Here is a 20,978-nt window from a genome sequence, read left to right as displayed (position 1 = left end):
CTCTCTCCCTCCCTATCTCCACCTTCTAGCTTCCCTGACTTCCTTCACTAAAATCCCACCTTCCACAGAAAGTGATTCTCCATCCATCTTAATTCTAGCGCTTTCCTTCTCACTAAAGTTTCCTATTTAGTGTGTACATATTCGTTTGTTTGTTGTCTCCCCCATTAGATTGTCAACTCCTTGAGGGCAGGTCTTTTGCCCTTCCTAGCACTTAGTACAGTGTCTGGTACATAATTGGTACATAATAAATGCTTTTTGACTAACTCCAACTTTTTTTTTTTTTTTTGCTTTTTGGAGAGGAGAGGTAGGACAGTTGGGGTTAAATGACTTGCCCAAGATCACCTAGCTCCAACTTTAAAAAATGCATAAAGAGTAATAAATCTCGGGGGTGGCTAGGTGGCACAGTGAATAGAGCACCAGCTCTGGAGTCAGGAGGACTTGAGTTCAAATCTGACCTCATTCACTTAACAATTACTAGCTGTGTGACCTTGGGCAAGTCACTTAACCCCGATTGCCCTGCCTTCCCCCCTCCAAAAAGAAAAAAAAAGAATACTAAATCTTGTGTCCATCCCTCATTTCAATTCTATGTAAATCTTTGAGTTTTGACTGTATTTCTTATAAAAAGAATATATTATTATTCTAAGTTCTTATTCCCCTTCCAAATTTTTCCTCCATTGTTCTTATTTCAATTATAGTTTTGTTATCTCTTGCATCACTTCTTCCAGCCACTCCTAAAGTCCTTGCAACTAAGTAAATTTTTTTTTTCCCTGTCCACAGCTTTGTTCATACTTGCTAGGGGGTTATTCTTCTCTGGAATTAACTCTTGGGTTTCTCTTAATCTATAATATTTCTTCACTTAATCTATAATATTTCTCTAATTTAACTCACATTTGGTCGTGGTTGGTAATGTTTTCTTATGTTTAACTCATTTTCCCCCAGAAATAACTACATTTTTTGTAGTAGAATGTTTTCATTCTGTGTACTCTCTCCCAGATTTCTCTGGGTTCTGGCCTTTTTATTATAGTTCTAACTGAACGGAGGAACTTACTTATGTCAGTCTTCAGGTTTGGGGTTTTTTTGCTGGGGCATATGTAGGAGAGTGGGGCTTCTCAATAACATTCATGTTGCCAAGAATATTACAATCAAACAAGTGCCTCAAAGCTGGACTGGAAAGAGATTTTATTCATTTGCATTTTATAACTTCCCAAACATTGGGAAAGACCAATTGGACCTAGGCCAAAAGAAACCAAGGCACAACTGAGCCTTATAATATTTTCTGGGGTTGCGGGGCGGGGGGGGAGGGGAGCTAGAATTGGCTTCGAGAATAGTTATTTTGTTAAAGAAACTTAACCTCTCAAGGGACAGAAGTGGGACTATTGATTTAAGAGAAAGTCACACCTGGAGGGTGGTGCTGGGATCACAGGCCACCTCATACCTAAGGGTGGAAACCAGTCAAGAGTTACTGATTTTAGCCTCTAACCCTTTATCTTCTACCCCAATGTGTGCAATATATACACACATATCCAATATTAGAAAGTGTTAGATTGCTATTATCAAAATGTTAGGGGATAGGGAGGAAAGTAGAGAGACACTTTCTGATTAAAGGGAAAGGGTAATACCACTTTAAAAGCTCCCAGTCTGAGAGATAGGAGTAAGGGGGCTGCAAGTTTTGGAAGACAAGGAAGGTATGAAAGAAAAGGGAATTCTGTTAAGAGGGAGGAATAGAGGACTACGAAAGAATAAGGCCTACTGACAAATATTCTTAACATTCTTCCCTCTGAGAACTAGATAGACAACAATTATATGTATAAAAATGGTCAACAAATGAATCAAGTGTTTGCATCCTTCCTTCTTTCAGTCAATAAGTGTTAAGCAGATACTAAATGTTCATCAGCTAGGTGGTACAGCAGATACAGTGCCAAGTTGGGAATCAGGAAGACCTGAGTTCAAGTCTGGCTCCACACACTAACTAGCTGTGTGACCCTGGGCAAGTCACTTAACCCCGTTTGCCTCAGTTTCCTCATCTACAAAATGAGTTGGAGAAGAAAATGGCAAAATGCTCCAGTATCTTTGCTAAGAAAACCCCAAATGAGGTCACGAAGAGTCAGGCATGACTGAAACTGAACAACAACAAATTGATTGACTAAATAAAGAACCTTCTATAAAATGAGCCGACTGGACTAGATGGCCTCTTAGACCCCTCCCAGCTCTAAATCTGTGATTCTGTGATAAATCGAGGGACCATTTTTACAATGTAATTTTCTTCTTGTATTTTAGTCCATTATGTGTATTCCCTTATAGTACATGGTAGCAAACTCTTTTCAAACAAAAGCTTGAAAGGGGTTATCTATTTTTTGGGAGGAAGTAAGTCCTATCCATTGTCTCCCCTGCCACTTCCCCCAGATGGGGTATAGAAAAACTAGGGAAGAGATGGAGATTATTGGTATTGGTTAAAAACCCAAAGAGGAACCATAAAACCGAAACCTGGACTGAATGATGGGAAAAGGGCACAGTTACAGGACGTAAGAGGCCCAGAGTGGCTCAGAAAGATTCCCTGCTCTCAAATTGCCCCCTGAAATGTGCAGGCTCAAGGCTAGACCAAGTGGCAGTCACACGCAGGATATTCACATTCAGATGGCAAATTAAATGTAGATCTATCAGAGCCCAGTGGGTGGGTGGGAAGGCCAAACCTAGCCTTTGAAGGGAAATTAATCACTGAAGTGTTGAAACCACAGTTTGTGGCCCAATGACCAAGAGAAATTGCTTTCAGGTCCCTGGGGAACACCAGCAAGCCCTGCATTTATGTGCATCAATATGAACCACCTCTGGCTATCAGCTTCACCTTTATCTTGCTTTCTCCTCCTTCCTTTCCCTAGTTTCTCCTCTCTTTTTCTGCTTAGCTTGACAGTTTTGTTTCTTAGTTATGAATATGCTGTCTGAGCTGATGATTTTTCTCTAATTATAGCACAGCCCTATAGTTGTGGATTGGGTGGTTTGTTGTCCCTTTGGACAAAACAGATTTTTGCAATAAATACCACCTAAGGGAAGACCTTGTGGGAAGGAAAAGGTAGACAGGGAATTGGTGAGAGGTCAGGAGGTCATATACTGCACAGGCGGGAAAAGGATGAAGAATATAACCTGCTTTGGTTTGGATGGTCAGAGCTGGAAATCTGAATAACCTCAACATGGCTCTAGATCCTGACTCTGCTTCTGGCTAACTTTCTGATCACTGTAAAGTTACTTGACTCCTCTGGGCCTCAGTTTCCACATCTGTAAAATAAGAGGGTTGGACTAGGTGGTCTCTAATGCCACTTTCCAGCTCTAACATCCTATGATCTATTCTTGGAAAAATCTGTGGTTCAATAAGCTAAGTAATAGATTGAAGGAACTCCATGTTTAATTCGTTGTGACTTTGGCCATCACCAATTGGGAGCTCAACATCTTCACTAAGAAAACTTGGACCAATATCAACAATTTCTCCCCAGAATTGAAGAGTAATCACAAAAGGGCAACCCTAAGCCATTCTATGACAAGAGGAGTTATATCTGACCACGCTGATGTGGATGCTCTCTCCAGCAGTACAAAATTCAACCCATTAAGCCTGTGTGACTCTTCCACATTCCCATTAATTTACCCCACACTTCCCTACTGCTGCTTCACCTTCCAGATTACAGAGGCTGGTGCCCATGGGGAAGTAAACCACTCAGCTCTGAAGCTTCCTCACCCAGGCTACTAAATTACTCACTCTCAACTCCCTGGGATCATACTTCTCCACTCTTTCTGTCTTGCTTTCCATCCTGTTGTTCTGATAACACTTCTTCCAGGAAGGATGTGTCAATTAACTGCCCTATGATTTCCCAAAATACCCTTCCCTGGACACTACTCCTAATGCCCACCCCTCCCCCCATTAGAATGTAAGCTCCTTGAGGACAAGGACTGTCTTTTTAATATTTGTATTTCTAGTGCTTAGCCTGGCATATTATGAGCACTTAAATATATTTTCCCCCTTTCATTCTTTCATTCATCACAGAGGGCCTACTCAACATCCTGGGAACCTGCTTTCTTTTTTTTTTCAACATCGAAAGGTCACCGGTAGAGCTCATAGATTCTCCATCAATTAGTCCTTTCTCTCACCATAGGACTGTCTCATCTTTTTAAATCATACACTAGTTGGACGACATCTTTTACTCTGGCTCTTCTTCAGAGTTCCTTATTTGCTATGGGTTCCAGCCTTCCCACAACCACCATACATCTCTCTGTCGCTCTTTGAATGATACTTATTTTTAATTCTAATTTAAAACCACAGTCTTTGAAAAGGAGCTTTACATACTGGTAAATGCTAAATAGCTATGTCCTCACTGGGGCTTTTACTGTTAAGTTTTATGTGATTCTGGGAATGTACTTTCTCAAAGGTCATTTCTCAAGGCCATATTCAAGAAAAGCATCTGTGAAACTTTTCTCAGGTTGGAGATAGCGAAAGACTGAAAACACATGCATGTTTCCTTCCTTTGTTCCCCCATTCCATTTTCACCCAGGCTTCTTGTAGTAGATACACTTTTTCTTCCAACATACTAGGCAAGGGTTGCCTTGCCAGCCCCTAACCTCCCTATCTGATCTGTCAGGAGTTTTTCTGCTTTCAGTAGCTCTTTTGAAAAATTCCTCTCCTTGTCTGGTTCTGAAAAGGGATGGGTTCCAAAAAGATTGCAGTGTCTTGACTATCTTTCTCCTGAAAACCAAGTGGGGCTCTCCTCCTGAAAGCCCCCTGGGATTTTGAGTAGTTTTAGAAAGAACCCCTTGGAATCCTTTGCAATCACAGTTTGCTTGCCTTTAAACCAGCATTATTTATACATGTATTCTTCTTTAAAGAGCAAAGTTTCCTTCTTGACCTTAGTATGGTTTAGTAAGAGGGAAATAGATGAAATAATGAAAAACAAAGAAATCTCTACGTCAGATCTCATTCAGGCCAATCTGGTGATCAAATTTCAATATAAGAATGTAATGAGATGCTTGTAGATCATCTAACAGTTATCCAAAAGTTTACTGAGGCATAGCATGGAAAGAGTACTCAGCAAGGATGCAGCATTGGTTCAGATAGATGTCATACTCTTCATCTCACCAGGCAAATGTATCTGGTCAACAGCAAAGGGTCAACAGCTCAGGTCTTAGCGCTTTGGACCAAGTAAACCTCAGGGACAGTGACTTTGCCTTTTTAGGAAAATTTTAGACTAATCTACATGGTAGGGGAAACCCTGGTAAATAGATGTTGCTTCTACCACACCCTCATATCACAGAGCAAGGCCCCAAGTCAATTCCATAGAATCTTGAGCTCCCATATGAATGACGCAGATTCTGCTGTTGATATTTTTCAATGCCAGCTCATTTGTCAATCAATCAGCAATTTTTTTTGTGCCAGGGACTGTGCTGATACAGAGAAGACAAAAATAATCCTTTCCCTCAAGGAACTTACATTCTAATGGGGGAGGCAACATGGAAAAATTGTAAGTGCAAATTATATACAGTGGAAAGTCATTTCCAAAGGAAGGTACTAGGGGTAGGATGGGAGTAGGTGGGAAAGTCCTCTGCAGAGAGTAAGGGCTGGGGCTGAGTTTTGAAGGAAGCAAGAGGAGTCAGAAGGTATAAGTAAGGAGCCAGGTATGGGGGCAGCCAGTGGAAAGACACAAAGTCAGGAGATGGGGTGTCCTGTGTGAGCAGCAAGAAAGCCAAGGTGGATGGATCATAGATTATGCAGAGGGGGATAAAGTGAAAGAAGACTGGAAAGATAGGGAGGGAATAGGTGAGGAATGTCTTTAAAAGTCAAACAGAGGCTTATACGACAAGGTCCCTGGGAAAACAGGACCCTGAAATGCATTTCATTTCTGGACCAAACTGTCTCAATATGCAATAGGAACTGCTCATAAAGTGTTTTCTGTATTTCGGCTAATGTGCTGCTATATGCCCTTAATCCCACAGTAGACAGGGAGGCAGTATGATATAGTAGAAAGTGATTCTAGAGGCAAAGGAGTTAGATCCAAAATCTAGCCCATTGTGCTTAGAGATTTTATGCCCCTGTGCAAATCACTTTCCAGTTCATCAGTTTCCTCTTCTGTAAATGTGGGGGGTTGGGTTAGATATTCTCTGAAGTCCTTTCCAGCTCCAGATCTATGGAGATCTAAAGCTAAAGCTATTTTTATAATCTAGCTAAGACCAAGGGGCCACAGGACTGCAAACAGCAATACCTTTCAATATTATGTTGAGAAAAAGAAAGAGAGAGAGAGAGAAAGGAAGGAAGGAAGGAAGGAAGGAAGGAAGGAAGGAAGGAAGGAAGGAAGGAAGGAAGGAAGGAAGGAAGGAAGGAAGGAAGGAAGGAAGGAAGGAAGGAAGGAAGGAAGGAAGAGAAAAGAGAAAGAAACTTTATTCCTGAATGTCCACTGGATCCCCCTCCCAGGGAACTTTACATCTACAGCTACACTGAATGACCCTCCACCCCCCAGGTGACTGATAGTTCCTATGCAGAAAGTGTGGTCAAAACCATGACTTTTTCAAGAGGAATGGGAAGGGACAAAATGTCAGTCAGTCTGAAGCCAGACTTACTCTCCAACTAGTATACTTTAATTGATTAATTGAAGAATGAATGAATGTTAATAAACATTAATTCAGCACTTACTATATACCTGACACTTGATAAGGGCGGGGGGCACAAATATAAGAAGATAGCCTGCTCTCAAGGAGCTTACATTCAAATGAGAAAAGATGCTACATATAAGAGAGAGTTGACCAGGGAGGGGTGTTTTGGAACGGGAAATAAGAGGAATGGTGAGTAGATGTATAGGGCAATTCACTAACATGTGCTTTCCAAGAATGGCAGTATTTGATTAGCATTCTGAAAGCAAGAGCTGGAAAGGGGTGGATGGCTGAGAAATGGTATGGGACAGTGGCATGGCATGAAAATGGTCAGAGGCCAGCAGCACAATGGGTCTCAGACAAGTCCTAATCGGGAGCTCAGGGCCCCAGGAAGGGTTTAGATTCTGCCTCTCCCAATTACTACCTGTGTAAGCTGAAATACGCCACTTCATTTCTCTGGGCCTGTTTCCATATTTGTGAAAGAAAGAATTTTAACTAGATGATCTATCTAGCTCTAAGCCTTGTGAGCCTATAAGACTTAGCATAATATGGTCACAATAAAGAATAGTTATGACATCTTAGGTTTCATTAATAGAAATTAGCATCCAGTTGATCAGATTACATAATATATATATATATATATATATGTCCAAATATTATTTGAGTTCTAAATAAAACATTCTGAAAGGGATAATAGCAAATTAGAGTGTATTTGGAGAAGAACATATGAGGAATAGGAGAAGGAACTGGGGGGTTTTATCATGGAGAAAATAGAAGGAATATGGGTGTTATCTTCAACCATTTGAAAGAATGACATGTAAAAGCAAATAGACTTACTGTCCGTAGCTCTCAAGTTCTAGACCATGAGAGGAAGGTACAGGGTAGCAAATTTCAACTTGATAGAATAAAGAATTTCCTAACAATTAGAACTATTGAAAAAGGTAATAGGATAGGGGCGGCCAGGTGGCTCAGTGAGTAAGAGCACTGGTCCTAGAGTCGGGATGACCTGGGATTGAATCTGGGCTCAGATACTTACCACCACACCCAGAAATAACTGGCTGTGTAACCTTGAGCAAGTTACTTAACCCCAACTGCTTAATAAAAAAAAAAAAAAGAAAAAGGGAATAGGTGCTTTTTAGGAGATAGTGAGTTTACAATTCCTGAAAATATTTAAAAGCAAAGGCCAGATCATAGGATTTTAAAGGGAGAGGGAAACAGTGTCATTTAGTCCAATACCCTCACTTTTCTTTATTTTTTATTAATACATTTTAACACAAGTATATTTAAGTACATAAACAATAACAAAGAAACAACATACAAAAATAAAAGCAAATGAATGGAATAAAATAGTGATTGCAAATGATTGTACATATAACCATACACTTCTATTATTTACTGATCATTTCAGCTCCTTTTTATGTGTATAAGAGGGTAAGCTCCTTGAGGGCAGGGAATATCTTTCTTTTTGCTTGTATTCATATCCCCAGTGCTTAGCAGGGTTCCTGGCAAGTAAGTACTTGTTGACTTGGCTTAATTGTTAAACAGAAGATGTGCATATGAACTTTTATATGGCAGTAACAGAGTCATTTTGCATCTTTAACATGAATTTACTATTTTCATGTATATGGTTATAGTCATGCTTTTGGGTCTGCTTTTGCTACTCTGCATCTCTTCATATGCCTTCCCATATTTCTTTGAAATCTTCATATTTGTCCTTTCTTGTGGAACAATAATATTCTATTACCTTCATATACCACCACAATTTATTCAGCCATTCCTTTGTCACTGGGTTCACAGTTGGTTCTAGTTATTTTATTATGAAGAATAATTCTGGTTAGAATACTTTTGTACAGATAGAATTAAACTAATTCTAGTCATCTCCTCCTTAAACCAATCAGCACAGGCTCCTTATTTCACTGACATGGAAACTGAGGCCCTGATAAAGATTTTAGAGGAGATGCCTGCACTAGATGGGATGATCAAGTATATAAATTCTGAGATCCTTTCTAACTCTGAAATCTGACTCTAAGTGAGCAATTTTCATGTTGTAATGGTTATCTCTAAGAGAAAGTGTTTTCTTAATGCTGCCATTGTTGAATTCTGTACAATGCCCTTTGGCCCTTGTTCGTGTTGTTCATTGTAATGAAAGCCCCTGGAAGCTTGCTGTTCGAATTGTAAATTGGGAGAGACTAGCTAAGCTTCACTCCTGATGTGCCATCAAATAATTTACCCATCAGCTCCCTTCATTTCTGTCCACTTAAACATTAAGCCCCATAGAGAAGACCCATCTAATTTCTCAAAGCAAACACCAAAAGAAAAGAATCCTGGAACTCAGAGGAGGAAATAGGTACCAGAGAAATGGAATTCTGTGTGTCTTTCCCCTATTACTTCAGAATATGCCCACTCCTGTGTACTTTAGAGAAGATGCACTCTACCTTCCTTTCCTCTAAGTCCTACAAATTTCAAATGTGTATTTTTTTTCTCAGTATACTCACCATAGCACAATTTCATTAAAACAAAGCAATCTGACTATTCTGTGGAATTTGTGGACTTTCCCCTGTAAAAGTTTCTGCTGAATAAGAGGTATGGTTCTAGGTAGAAAGCGTAAAGATATAGGGTCATTTCTGACTACAATATTAAAAAGAAAAAGGCAATGCTGGAAGACAGATATACTAATTCACTGCTGATTGAACAGTGAATTGGTCCAACTATTCTGAAAAAAAAAATTTTTAATTACACATGAAAAGTTTCTAAGCTGTTCATACCCTTTGATCTAGTCAGTCAACAAGAATTAATTTAGCATTACTTATTATTTGTTATTTAATTATTATTTAATAGTAATTAATTATTACTATTTAGCACTTACTAATTTAGGCACTATGATCTTATTAATGGGGTTTGTACCCCCCAAGGACATCAGTGACAGAAAGAATAGCCCCCAAGGTATCAAAATATTCATAGCAGCACTATTAATAATAGTTAAAAGCTGGGAACAAATTATGTCCAGTGACTTGGGAATGGCTGGGAATGGGAATTCCTATAGAATATTATTAGACAGTAAGTAATGATGAATATGAAGAAATTAGAGAAACATGGGGACACATATACTAATATAGAGTGAGAAAAGCAAAACCAACAGAACAATATGCAGAATGATTTTAATAATGCAAAAAAAGACAACCTAAAAGGCAAAGAAATTCGGGTCAATAGCAATGGTCAATATTGATCCCAGATGACATATTTCCTTTCAACCAAGAAGGAGGAAACCATAAAAGTGAAAAATTATGTGTGCTGTGAATTACGTGAAAAATTACAGCTGTCTTAGATAGCTTTGCCTAATTACTACTTTTTAATACAAAGGTCCTGGGCAGGAGGGGGCATTGTTTATTGGGAACTAATTGGCACATATATCTAAACAAAATACATCAATGAAAATACTGATGAGTACTTGTGTGCTACTTGTAGATAATGACAGAGAGGTATAATCCTTAATCTAATAAAAGGAAGTCTGAATGAAACCACTTGCTCCCCTCCAAAGATCTCCAGGGATTATACTACACACATGGTATTTCCAGCTTTGCAAAAGTCTTCACGTTTGTTTGCAAGGTCATTGGTTCGGAAACGCACCACATCTTCGTACTACAAGGGAAGAAGAGTAAAAGTTTAGGAGTGATCATCATGTCTTAGGTGATCAACTGGTCAAAATGGGTGACAGTGACCCAAGCAAGATTAGAGGTGTGTTGGGTTGTGCTGAGACTATTTTAATGCAATTTGGAGATTCCTAAGTCATTATCTGAGTTTAAAAGGGGTTACAAGATCAGTAGTCTAATACATAAGCTATGAAGTTCTTACAGAGTATGGCATGGTGAATAGAGTGCTGAACTTGGAGTGAAAGAGATCCGAGTTCAAATCCTGCTTCTGAAGATTCCCAGCTGTGATCCTATGTAAATCACTTAAATCTCTCTAATCCTTACCTTTCTCATCTGGAAAGGAAATGGTTGCATTCACTTGCCTCTGAGGTCCCTTCCAGCTCTGTCTATGACTTTACCTCACAGGTAAAATTTTGAAGCTCAGATGAGATAAAGTATGAAAAGTAATTTGCATACTTTAAAGTACTATTCTGACTGTGTTGTTGTTGTTACTGTTATTATTCAGACCACCGAAAAATAACCACTAGGGAGACTTGCTGAGAGGAGATGTCTCCATCTGAATCTGAAGACCTGAGCCCAGTTCTACACTTATTATCTGTGTGACTTTTGAAAAGTCATTTCACTTTCCAAAGTTTCCATTTCCTCTTTTGTTTTTAGCTTTAGATACTATTAAAGCAAAGCAGCTGACATGGCCCTATAAAGAATAGAGTTTCTCTTTTTATTGAAGGCTTCTGGCCAACTCTGACACCATGAGCAGAACATCACCTAGGAATGAGCCCCTCAGAGTAAGCTTAGCTCTAGTTGCCAAGTCAATGATAGTCATCATAATAGTTTACACTCATCTAGCTAGCACTTTAAAACTTGTGAAGCACTATATGAACTCTCATTTAAACTGCACAACAACTCAGAAAGAATGTTGCTATTTTTAAATCCCATTTTACAGATGAGGAAATGGAGGCTAAGAGCTTAACTTCCCCAAAGAAGGCTTAATCTTAGGCAAGGTTTGAACCGAGGTTGACTCTAGTTCATCATTCCATTCACTCTTCCATGCTGACTCTCCTTTACATGTTCTCAATTCAGAAAGGACCCACCCGTGGGATCTTCTTCAGCCACACCTGCCTGTTTTGTTGATCTGCCTTCGATCAGTTTCATTTTTGGAAAAGAGGACAACAGGAAAGGTTAATGTGGACAAAGTCACCCTCCTGTGAAGGGGACAAGCTTCTTAGCATCACTGGGCCACTGGAACCTTGGCAACTCCTCTGACTCCTTGACAGGGACAAACACGTCTCTACATCAGAGAATTAGATTAAGTCCTATCCTATAGCGTCTTATAGGATGCTCTTTTTTTTTCTTCCAGTGGCACTAGAATATTTGACTTACTTCTTTCTTTTTCCCCTTCCTCCATCCTCATTGGCAATCATTAATTCAGAAGCAGCCTCCATGCTACTGAAATGTCAGCTTGGCAATTATTTCTGATATAGTGTGTAACAGACAGACCAACTAGCACATTAGAGAAATATAAATAGAGAATAAGGGGGAATAACTAAAGGGCTGACTCAGAGGAATACTTCCAACTTTGAGTGGAAAGCTAGAAGTACCTGGTACCAAGCAAGGCAGAGAAGTCCTGCTCACTGCTTACTCATACTAGTATATTTCCATATTGGAAAGTAGTAACTGAATGGCATCTTGTCATATCAAATGTCATGTTGTCCCCATCACCCAGAAGCCCTAGGAATTCAGGACGGCATCCCAGGCTGACCCAGCTAGCCAAGACTAAAATAGGTTTTGGCCAGAGCAAGCCCACTCACTGGCCCTGATTTGTTTTGGAGAGATTTTGATATTGGGAGTGCTATATTCAGGTGGAATGGATCTGTGCTTGGCAGTGGTCACTGAAGGGGTCTGTTTACCTGTGGTTAGCAGGCAAAGGGATGACACAGAATCTCCCAGTGATGACGCTCTTGTCTTTCCTCCAAACTTGGTTGGAAGAAAGAACCTTCAGGATTGCTTGATTGAGGTGGCAATGTGGGGTTGAGTGGGCTATTAGTCCTTTGCCAATGAACTGGTTTTTTGATCTGTAAGGAGACACAAGAGTCAAGTCCTAGAGAATCTATTGTCCAGGCTACTTGTCTGGCACCTATATACTTCCATATTATATTCCAAGGATCTTTTATTTCATTGATAAGAATGATCCCTCCATGAGTGCTGAGAGAAACTCCTCTAATTCTCAGAACAATGGTTTCCAAAGTAGGGGACATGTCTGTGGCTTGACCCCAAGGGGAGTGTGATCAACCAATCAGAGGGTGGAAAGATGGATCACCTCCCACCCTCCACACAATAATAATTACTGTGATTTATCTACAAGACAACTACATCTACCTCTAACACCTACACTCTACCCCCTCCCTCTGTTGTTCAAGCTCCCAACCTCTTCCTTGTGGGGAGGGGATAAGATTGAGGGGACATCAACAAGCAGGGAAGAAGAAATTGGATAATAGATTCTGAGCTGGAAAAGACCTCAAAGGCCATCTAGTCCACTCCCCTCCTTTTATATATGAGAAAACTGAGGTCCATAGAAGTTTGGGCAATGACATGCCCAAGCCCCATGGGTAATAAGGAAAAAAGGAGGATTGGGAGTCATGTCCTCTAATTGCAAAAAGCCCTTCCATTGTACTGTGCTGCTCTTTTTGGTCATTACTAACCACCACCCAGGCATGAACAGCAGAAGGTTTTCTTAAGAAACCTATACCCCCATACCCACCTCCTACCCCCATCTCACTTTATGACTGTCAAAGGTACCCCTCAGAGAGTTGGTGAACCACGGGGTCCAATGAGTAAGATTTCCACCTCGCCCTTTCCGTTGGAACAGAGTGAGGCACACAGTTTGAGCAAGAAGGGATGTATCATGATGTCATTTTATTAATGTGCCTACCCCCAAACCACTCCTCTTCCAAACTTCCCTATTTCTGTTGAGGGCACCGCCATCCTCCCCAGTCACCCAGGCTCATAAGCTCGGTATCCTCTCATCTCCTCATTCTTCTTCATCCCCCGGACCCAATCAGCTGTGAAATTTTTGTATCTCCACAACATCTCTTTCTCTCTAGTCATGCAGCCACCACCCTAGCTGGAACTCTCATCACCCATTATCCTTGCCCCAAGTAGTTTTCTTCTCAAATCCTGCCACCATGCACATGTTAAAATGATTTTCCTAAAGTTCAGATCTGACCATATCACCCCCTCACTCCCAATAAATTCTAGTGGCTTTCCCTATTGACTCTAAGATCAAAATCATCCCATCTTTATCTCATACTTTGAACATTTTTCCTTTTTTCTGTAAGGTGTATAATATGCCTAATTATTAGTACAATAGTACACATATAATTTATAAAGAAATAAATATGCATATATTGAGATTGCACACTCACAACATTTTTACATTTTTAGGAGTATATAATCAAAGAAATTTACACATGACTCTTTTAGGACATTGTCTTCATTAAATGCTGTGCCCCCAAATAAATTAATCACCTGTGGCTATCTTTCTAGCATCGAACCTCTTTAAATTTGGCTAGACTGATCCTTAGCTAACAGAAACATTGACCTTCATCATTTTATGCCTCTAATAAAGCAATAGCCTGCTGATGGGTCTTCTAGCCATAAGTCTCTCCCCACTGCAGTCCATCCCACTAATGCCAAGATGATCTTCCTAAAGTATAGATCTGATTACTTCACCTCCCTGCTCATTAAACTTCCATGGCTCCCTATCATTTTCAGGATTAAATATAAAGCCTTCTCTCTGGCATTCAAAGCCTTCATTACTTGTTCTCCTCCCCTACCTGGCCAGTCTTTTTACCTCTTACAAACCCAGCTTGAAATCTAAGATCCAGTGATGCTTCTGTGCTGTTCCTCAGATAAGACACTGGGCTTTTTCATCTCCTGACTCAGGGTATTTTCATGGGTGTCCCCCATGCCTGCAATGTTCTTCTTCCTCATCCCCACCTCCTTCCCTGTCTTCCTTTAAGAACCAGATAAAATCCCATCTTCTAAGAGAAGCCTTTCCCAATCCCCTTTAACACTGCTTCTTGCTCTCTGCTGATTATCTCCAACTGATCAAGTATATAGTTTATGTATATGCAGTTGCTAGCATGTGTCTCCCATCAGACTGTGAGTTCCTTTAGGTCAGGGACTGTCTTTTTTTTTTAACCTTTCTTTGTATCCCCAGTACTTAGTACAGTGCCTGGCACATAGTAGGAACTAAGTAAATATTTAATGAGGACAGAGAGGTGTTGCAGTGGATAGAACACTGGGCTTGGCAACAGGAAGACTCATCTGCCTGAATTCAAATCCAGCCTCAGACACTTACTAACTACGTGACCCTGGGCAAGTCTCTTAACCCCGTTTGTCTCAGTTCCTCATCTGTAAAATGAGCTGTAGAAGGAAATGGCAAACCACTCTAGTATCTTTGCCAAGAAAACCCCAAAAGGGGTCACAAAGAGAATTGATTAAACAACAACAAATGTTTAATGACTTAAAATTGACAGTCAGGTGTTCAAAGACTTTTCAATGTATTAGGACCTGCTAAAGACTGAATTTCTTAGTTATTTCCTTTGAAAACTTAAAACCACCTCTACGCCATAATGAGTCATCATAGCAAACCTCCAATGGAAGACATCAGATATTACCTGGTACTTTTAATTAACCCCTCATTTAACATGTATATTTTAGCTTTTTAGCTAGATAGTTCCCCATCACTGGAGTTGTTTAAGCTAAGGATAGATTATTTTCCTTTTTTGCTGATGTCTTTTGTCTTTCCATTACATGTATTTCTGAAAAGCTCCTTTCTCCCTTCTCTGCCCAGAAAGTCACTGGATGACCTCTCATCTAAGATGTTCAATAGGAGAATTCATGCAGCAGGTAATGGTTAGCCTCAAATTTGCTCTTTAAGTTGATTACATGAATTGGTCATATACTACTAATATATAGATTTGTTTCTGTCCATAAAGATGTTTTCATCTGATTCTGATATCTGTCTGAATAAATAAATATTGATAGTTCAAACTAATATAGACCTTAAACTTTACAATGTGCTCACCAGATCTTAGCTCATTTGAACCTCACCACAACCCAATGGGTAGGTCCTGCAAAGGAATAATACATAATACATACATACAATCATATCAGGAAGCTCAGTAACTTGTTAAAGGTCCCATATTGAAGAGACTAGAACCCATTCTCCTGACTTCAAGTCCAGGGTTCTATGAACTACAAAACACTACCCCAGAACAAAGGGACAGAGGAGGAACTGGGGAGTTGAGGGACATCGAAAGCATTGGTATACATTAAGTTTGAGATCTTTAGACTAGATGGACTTTGAGGTTCATTTCCAGTTCTGACACATTATGATGCTTTTTATGGTACTAGACCATGAAGTCCTGGAAAGCAGAGAATACACCTTATGCTTCTTCAGATTTGCCATTGAGATAGCAAAGTCCTTTGGATACAGTAGGTACTCAATAAAAATTTGATGCCATGTTGATCGAGAGGAGAAAGGGGAGATAGGGTTTGGGAGAGAATGAAAAAGAGAGTGGGAGAGAAAAGAGGGAGAGAGAGTCAGAAGGAGGAAAAAAAGGAGAAAGAGAAAACTTTAGCAAAAAGGAACTCTCCTAATTCTTGACATTTTCATCACTTGAGGGAAAATACCCAGTTGGGTTCCTAATAATATGAGGCAAAAATTGGATTGGAAGAGAGCTTCTCTTCCAGGTTCAGTTACCTAGAAATGGAAAGTTTATTCTAAAATTCTTAGTTCAACAAATTTTGTAGGTCATTTATTCTTTCTTAGGAGTTTAGAATGAGTCTTCATTTTTTTGTTATCAGTTGCCTGAGTTTTGGTTTGGTTTAGCTTGGGAAAAGATTTTTTGACTGTGAGGGTTGTGACCAAGTTCCTCTAAGACTAGTCTTTTTCAGACCTTAAGTGGCAGCATTTATATGTGTTATATAGCACATTTGTATGTGTTAAATCTGTAAAAAAGCAGTTTCCAAGGTTTTGCCCCTCCCCTTCACCATTAGGTTTTGAGGTATAAGGATGTGTATGCATGATCTTTCAAACTAAGGGGAAAGTTTGAATAGAGGACCAGAAGCTCTCTTTCTATATTCTGTCCTTCTGGAGCTGGGGCTCCATTTTCCCACCCTCCTTGTCTTGAAACCCAGATTTGTGTGAATATTGCCTAAGCTCTGCAGAGCAGACTGATAAAAAGAGAGACTGTGACCTACCAGATCAGAACCAGGGAGCTCAGAGACAGAGAGATTAAAAGAGATATGAAACTCCAGATAGGAACTTGATCTCTGATTTCATGGTGGAGGGAACTCCCAGGTGAAGAAATTCCCTCTGGCAATTCAGGTCAGCACCTTTTCTGCAATTTAGAGTCTTCTCCAGCTGCCTTGATCACTGAGAAGTTAACTGACTTGCCCAAGGTCACACAGCCAATGTGTGCCCTCCAGAGGAAAGGCTTCTTGGCTTCAAGGCCAGCTCTGTAGCCACTACATCTCTCTATGAAACTCAAGGAGAGGAAATCGTGGGGTGTCAGGGAAAAGAATAGAGGATCTGAAGAAGACTGAGATGGGTAGTTAGAGAGAGCCCAGTAAGAAACTGAGAGCTCATAGAGGTTACAAAGAAAGGTTGGAATGCGTAGGCTTGACTAGAAAGAGCAGAGCAGGGTTACATGACTGAGTAAAGGGTGACTTCTTCCTTGCCAGACTTCTGATGAAACCCTTTTTCAACACACTCTGAGTTCTGATGTAAGCAAAAAGAGAAAGAGTAGAGACAGGTATTCACACTTGAGTGTCCATGAGTTCTCCTGATACATGGGTGGGAAACCTGCGACCTTAAGGCAATATGTGGCCCTCTAGGTCCTCAAGTGTGGCCCTTTGACTAGATTCAAAATTCACTTCGTTTGTTCTGTGGAGTTTGGATCCAGTCAAAGGAGGCCACATGTGGCCTTGAGGCTGCAGATTCCTCAACCCTGTGAGGGAATGGAGAAGCATTAGTATGATACTGAAAGGGAGAGGGAGGCTCACCTGGTTTAAGAACTCTTTCCATTTCCACAATGATCAGGGTTAGGGCAAGTCAGTTTTCTTAGGTACAAGGGTTAATTAAACTGGTAGTGTGGTGGGAAGAACACTGAATTTGGAATCACAACAACCATGTTCATCTGCCAGTTCTGTGTGACCTCAGCTAAGTTAATTAACCTCTCTAGATTTCCATTTTCTATTATATAAAATGAAGAGCTGAAAACTAGGTATAGGCCAAATATCATACCAAATACCAAAGCTTCAACTGGGTAAATGACTTAGGCATAAAGGACAAATGAGCAAATCAATGGAGCATGGAAGGAATTACTTGTTTTTCCCTGTTTATGGATAGGGGAAGAGTTCATGAACAAACAAGAGATAGAGAGGTTAACTAGAGATAAAATGGATAATTTTGATAACATCATAAAGTTTTTGCACAAATGAAACCAATGCAGCTAAAATAAGAAGAAAAGTGTGGAAAAAAACTTTTTACAGTAAGTTTCTCTGATTGAAGTATCATTTTTAAGGAAATTTAACTCAGTAGGAAACTGAGTCAAATTTACAAGAATAAGCCATTCTCCAATTGACAAATGATCAGATGCATGGAAGTTGAAAACAACTCTGAGACATCACTTTATACCCAGCAGTTTGCCTAAGAAGACAAAAAAGGAAAATGATAAATACTAGAGGAGCTGTGAGAAATGGGTACACAAATGCACTATTGGTAGAGCTGTGACTTAGTTTAGCCATTCTGGAAAGCAATTTGGGACTATGTCCAAAAGCTATTAAACTATGCATAACCTTTGCCTCAGCAATACCACTATTAGTTCTATATCCAAAGAGATCAAAGAAAGAGGGAAAGGATCCATATATACAAAACTATTTATAGCAACAATTTTTGTGATGGCAAAGAATAAGAAACTCAAGAAATGTCTATTAGTTTGGAAATGGCTAAGCAAGCTATTGCATAAAAATATAATGGGATGCTATTGTGCTGGAATACTATCATACTATAAGAAATGATGAAGGGATAGTTTCAGAAAAACCTGGGAAGACTTATCTGAACTGGTACAAAGTGAAGTTGGGAAAACCAGGAGAACAATCTACATAGTAACAACAATATTGTAGAAACAATCAACTTTGAAAGACTTAGGAACTCTGATCAATACAATGACCCATCCCAATTCCAAGGACTCATGATGAAACATGCTATCCATCTCTGGATAGAAACCTGGTGAACTCAGAATGCAATACAAACCTATTTTCTTTGCTTTTTATGGACATGGCTAAAGTGGGGATTTATATTGTATGACAATACATATTTGTGATGGATTTGCCTTCTTAATAGGTAGGAGAGAGGGAAAGGGAAGGAAGAGAATTCAGAACTGAAAAAAAAGAATTTTCAAAGAAATATGAAACTATTAATAATAATGATGATGATGATGATAAAACAAAGAGCCCAACAAGATGTTCTCTCGGGCTCCTTGCAGTATCTGCCAATCAATAAAAAAAATTGTAAAGCATCTATTTCATGCCAGGCATTGTACTTAGCCCTGGGGATACAAGACAGATGTGAAACAGTCTCCATCCTCAAAGAGTTTATTTACACTGTATCAGGGGAACCAACCTGTACTTATACAGATATACATATAAAATATATTCAAGGTGATTTGAGGAGAGGCATTAGTAGCCAAGGGGATCAACTTCATTTAGAAGATGGTGTTTGAGGAGTTCTTAAAGGACACTAAGGATTCTAAGAGGTAGAATCAGTCAACAATCAACAAGCATTTATTAAACACTTATTAAGAGTTGGAACTGTGCTAATTACTGGGTATACAAAGAAAGGCAAATATATGGTTCCTGCTCTCAAGGATCTCATATTCTAATATTGAGGAGGTAAGGAGAAATTGTGTGCCAGGCAGGAAGACACAGCTGGCAGAAAGGTATAGAGATAGAATTGGATTCTAACTATTTTAAAATTATTTTTCTTCAAAATATTCAAAGAAAAAAAGATTAGACCCATTGCAAAAACAAGTTAACTAGGGTTGCAAAATTTTAGATCTTATAAAAGAATGAAGACAATATGGTAAATGCTAGGAGTTAGAGGACCTGGATTCAATTCAAATACTTGAGGACCTCAAGTATATGCCTCAAGCTAGTAAGGATACTAGCTGTGTGACCTTATTTGGACCCAAGCTTATTTGGACCACTGCTACCTTTAAAAAAATTACTCAGCACCCCCCCCCCCAGAAATCTAATTTCTTTAACCCTTTAAATTTTTTTGTAATTTGTGTCATTTCAAAAAAAGATGACATATTTTTAAAATGATGCATCTTTAATAATTTATTACAAATTTGTAGGGGTTTTTCCTGAATTGAAATTTTGATGATGCAATATTGAATCATGTAACCATACAGTATTATATTGTAAACAAGTCATTACATACACATATACCTGCCCATACATACTGAACTTCCCAACAACAGCATGCTCAACTGCCAACATTTGCTTGTTAAGACCTGTCGGCAGACTTGACCACTGATTGGTTTTAACTTGCATTTTGTGTGTAATCACTATGACTTTAACTATTACAAAACAGATGAACATGTATGAATGGTTTTTCAAAATTTTCTTCTCTTCTTATGCTTCCACCACCTCCTTATTTTTATTCAATGCCCCCCAAATGCACCCAAGGCTACTACTGCCCCCCCCCATCATTCCATCACCCCCAGGGGGAAGAATCATCCACTTTGGGAACCCAAGCCCTAAAACAATCACTTAACCCCCTTGGACCTCAGTTTCTTCATCTAAAATCTGACAGATAAAATGACCTCTAAGGTCCCTTCCAGCTCTAAATCTACAGTCCCAAAGAAGCAGTCCAATGCTAATGGCATTGAAGAAAGGAAATGAGTCAACTGGTAACTTTAAAACTTGGGTAATTTATTCCTTGTTATTGTTCAGTCATTTCAGTCTTCTCCAACTCTTTGTGACCCTATTTGGGGTTTTCTTGGCAAAGATACTGGAGTGGTTTGCCATTCCCTTCTCCAGCTCATTTTACAGATGAGCAAACTGGGTTAAGTGACTTGCCTAGGGTCACACAGCTAGTAAGTGTCTCAGGCCAGATTTGAACTCAGAAAGATGAGTCTTCCTCACTCCAGGGCCAGTGCTTTATCCACTATATAGCCTAGCTACTCTGGAAAAGCATCTACTAGAGGGCATCTATTCCCCTGACCCTAATAATGGAGGACCTTGCCTCATACTTTATTAAGAAAATAAAAGCCAATCACTCTCAACTCTCTCCTCTTCCCAACCCAACATCTCACAGCCCCTTGATATCATCCTTTATTCTCTCTTTTCACCTCTTCCTCTTAAAATTCCTAGTATCTTTTTAAGATTCAGCCCAGATGTCACTTTCTACAACAGTGGTACCAAAATCAAATAGAAATAGGGCCACTAAACCATACACAAGGATCTCTGCAGCCACATATTAATTTAAAAAACCACATATTAACAACATATATGTTCTGTTGTATTTTTATTTATTTTGTTAAATATTTCCCAATTAGTTTCACTAGGAGAATTATGACCTGGTGCTCAACACCTCTGGCCTACAATAAATGAAGCCTTTCCTGATACCCCCCA

At 39.5% G+C, this 20,978-nt stretch overlaps 1 protein-coding gene across 1 annotated transcript in view; it reads right to left on the bottom strand.

Moving 5' to 3' along the window:
* Nucleotides 1-7,863: 7,863 nt before the first annotated feature.
* ADPRH (ADP-ribosylarginine hydrolase) overlaps nucleotides 7,864-20,978 on the bottom strand; it is a 72,227-nt gene continuing 59,112 nt past the window's right edge. Inside the window, exons 14-15 of the mRNA XM_069069982.1 lie at nucleotides 12,179-12,343; nucleotides 7,864-10,260 (exon numbers count right to left, since the gene is read on the bottom strand). Coding sequence (XP_068926083.1) covers nucleotides 10,176-10,260; nucleotides 12,179-12,343 — 250 coding nt within the window. The 3' untranslated portion in view covers nucleotides 7,864-10,175. The remainder of the gene's footprint in view (nucleotides 10,261-12,178; nucleotides 12,344-20,978) is intronic.

The sequence above is a fragment of the Petaurus breviceps genome, unplaced genomic scaffold (genome assembly GCF_028583685.1).
Source record: "Petaurus breviceps papuanus isolate PSGF00001 unplaced genomic scaffold, PetGlider_PUasm1.0 90792, whole genome shotgun sequence".
Taxonomy (NCBI): Eukaryota; Metazoa; Chordata; class Mammalia; order Diprotodontia; family Petauridae; genus Petaurus; species Petaurus breviceps.
The sequence above is the reverse complement of the archived record's forward strand: the minus strand, read 5'-3'. Positions and strand labels throughout refer to the sequence as shown.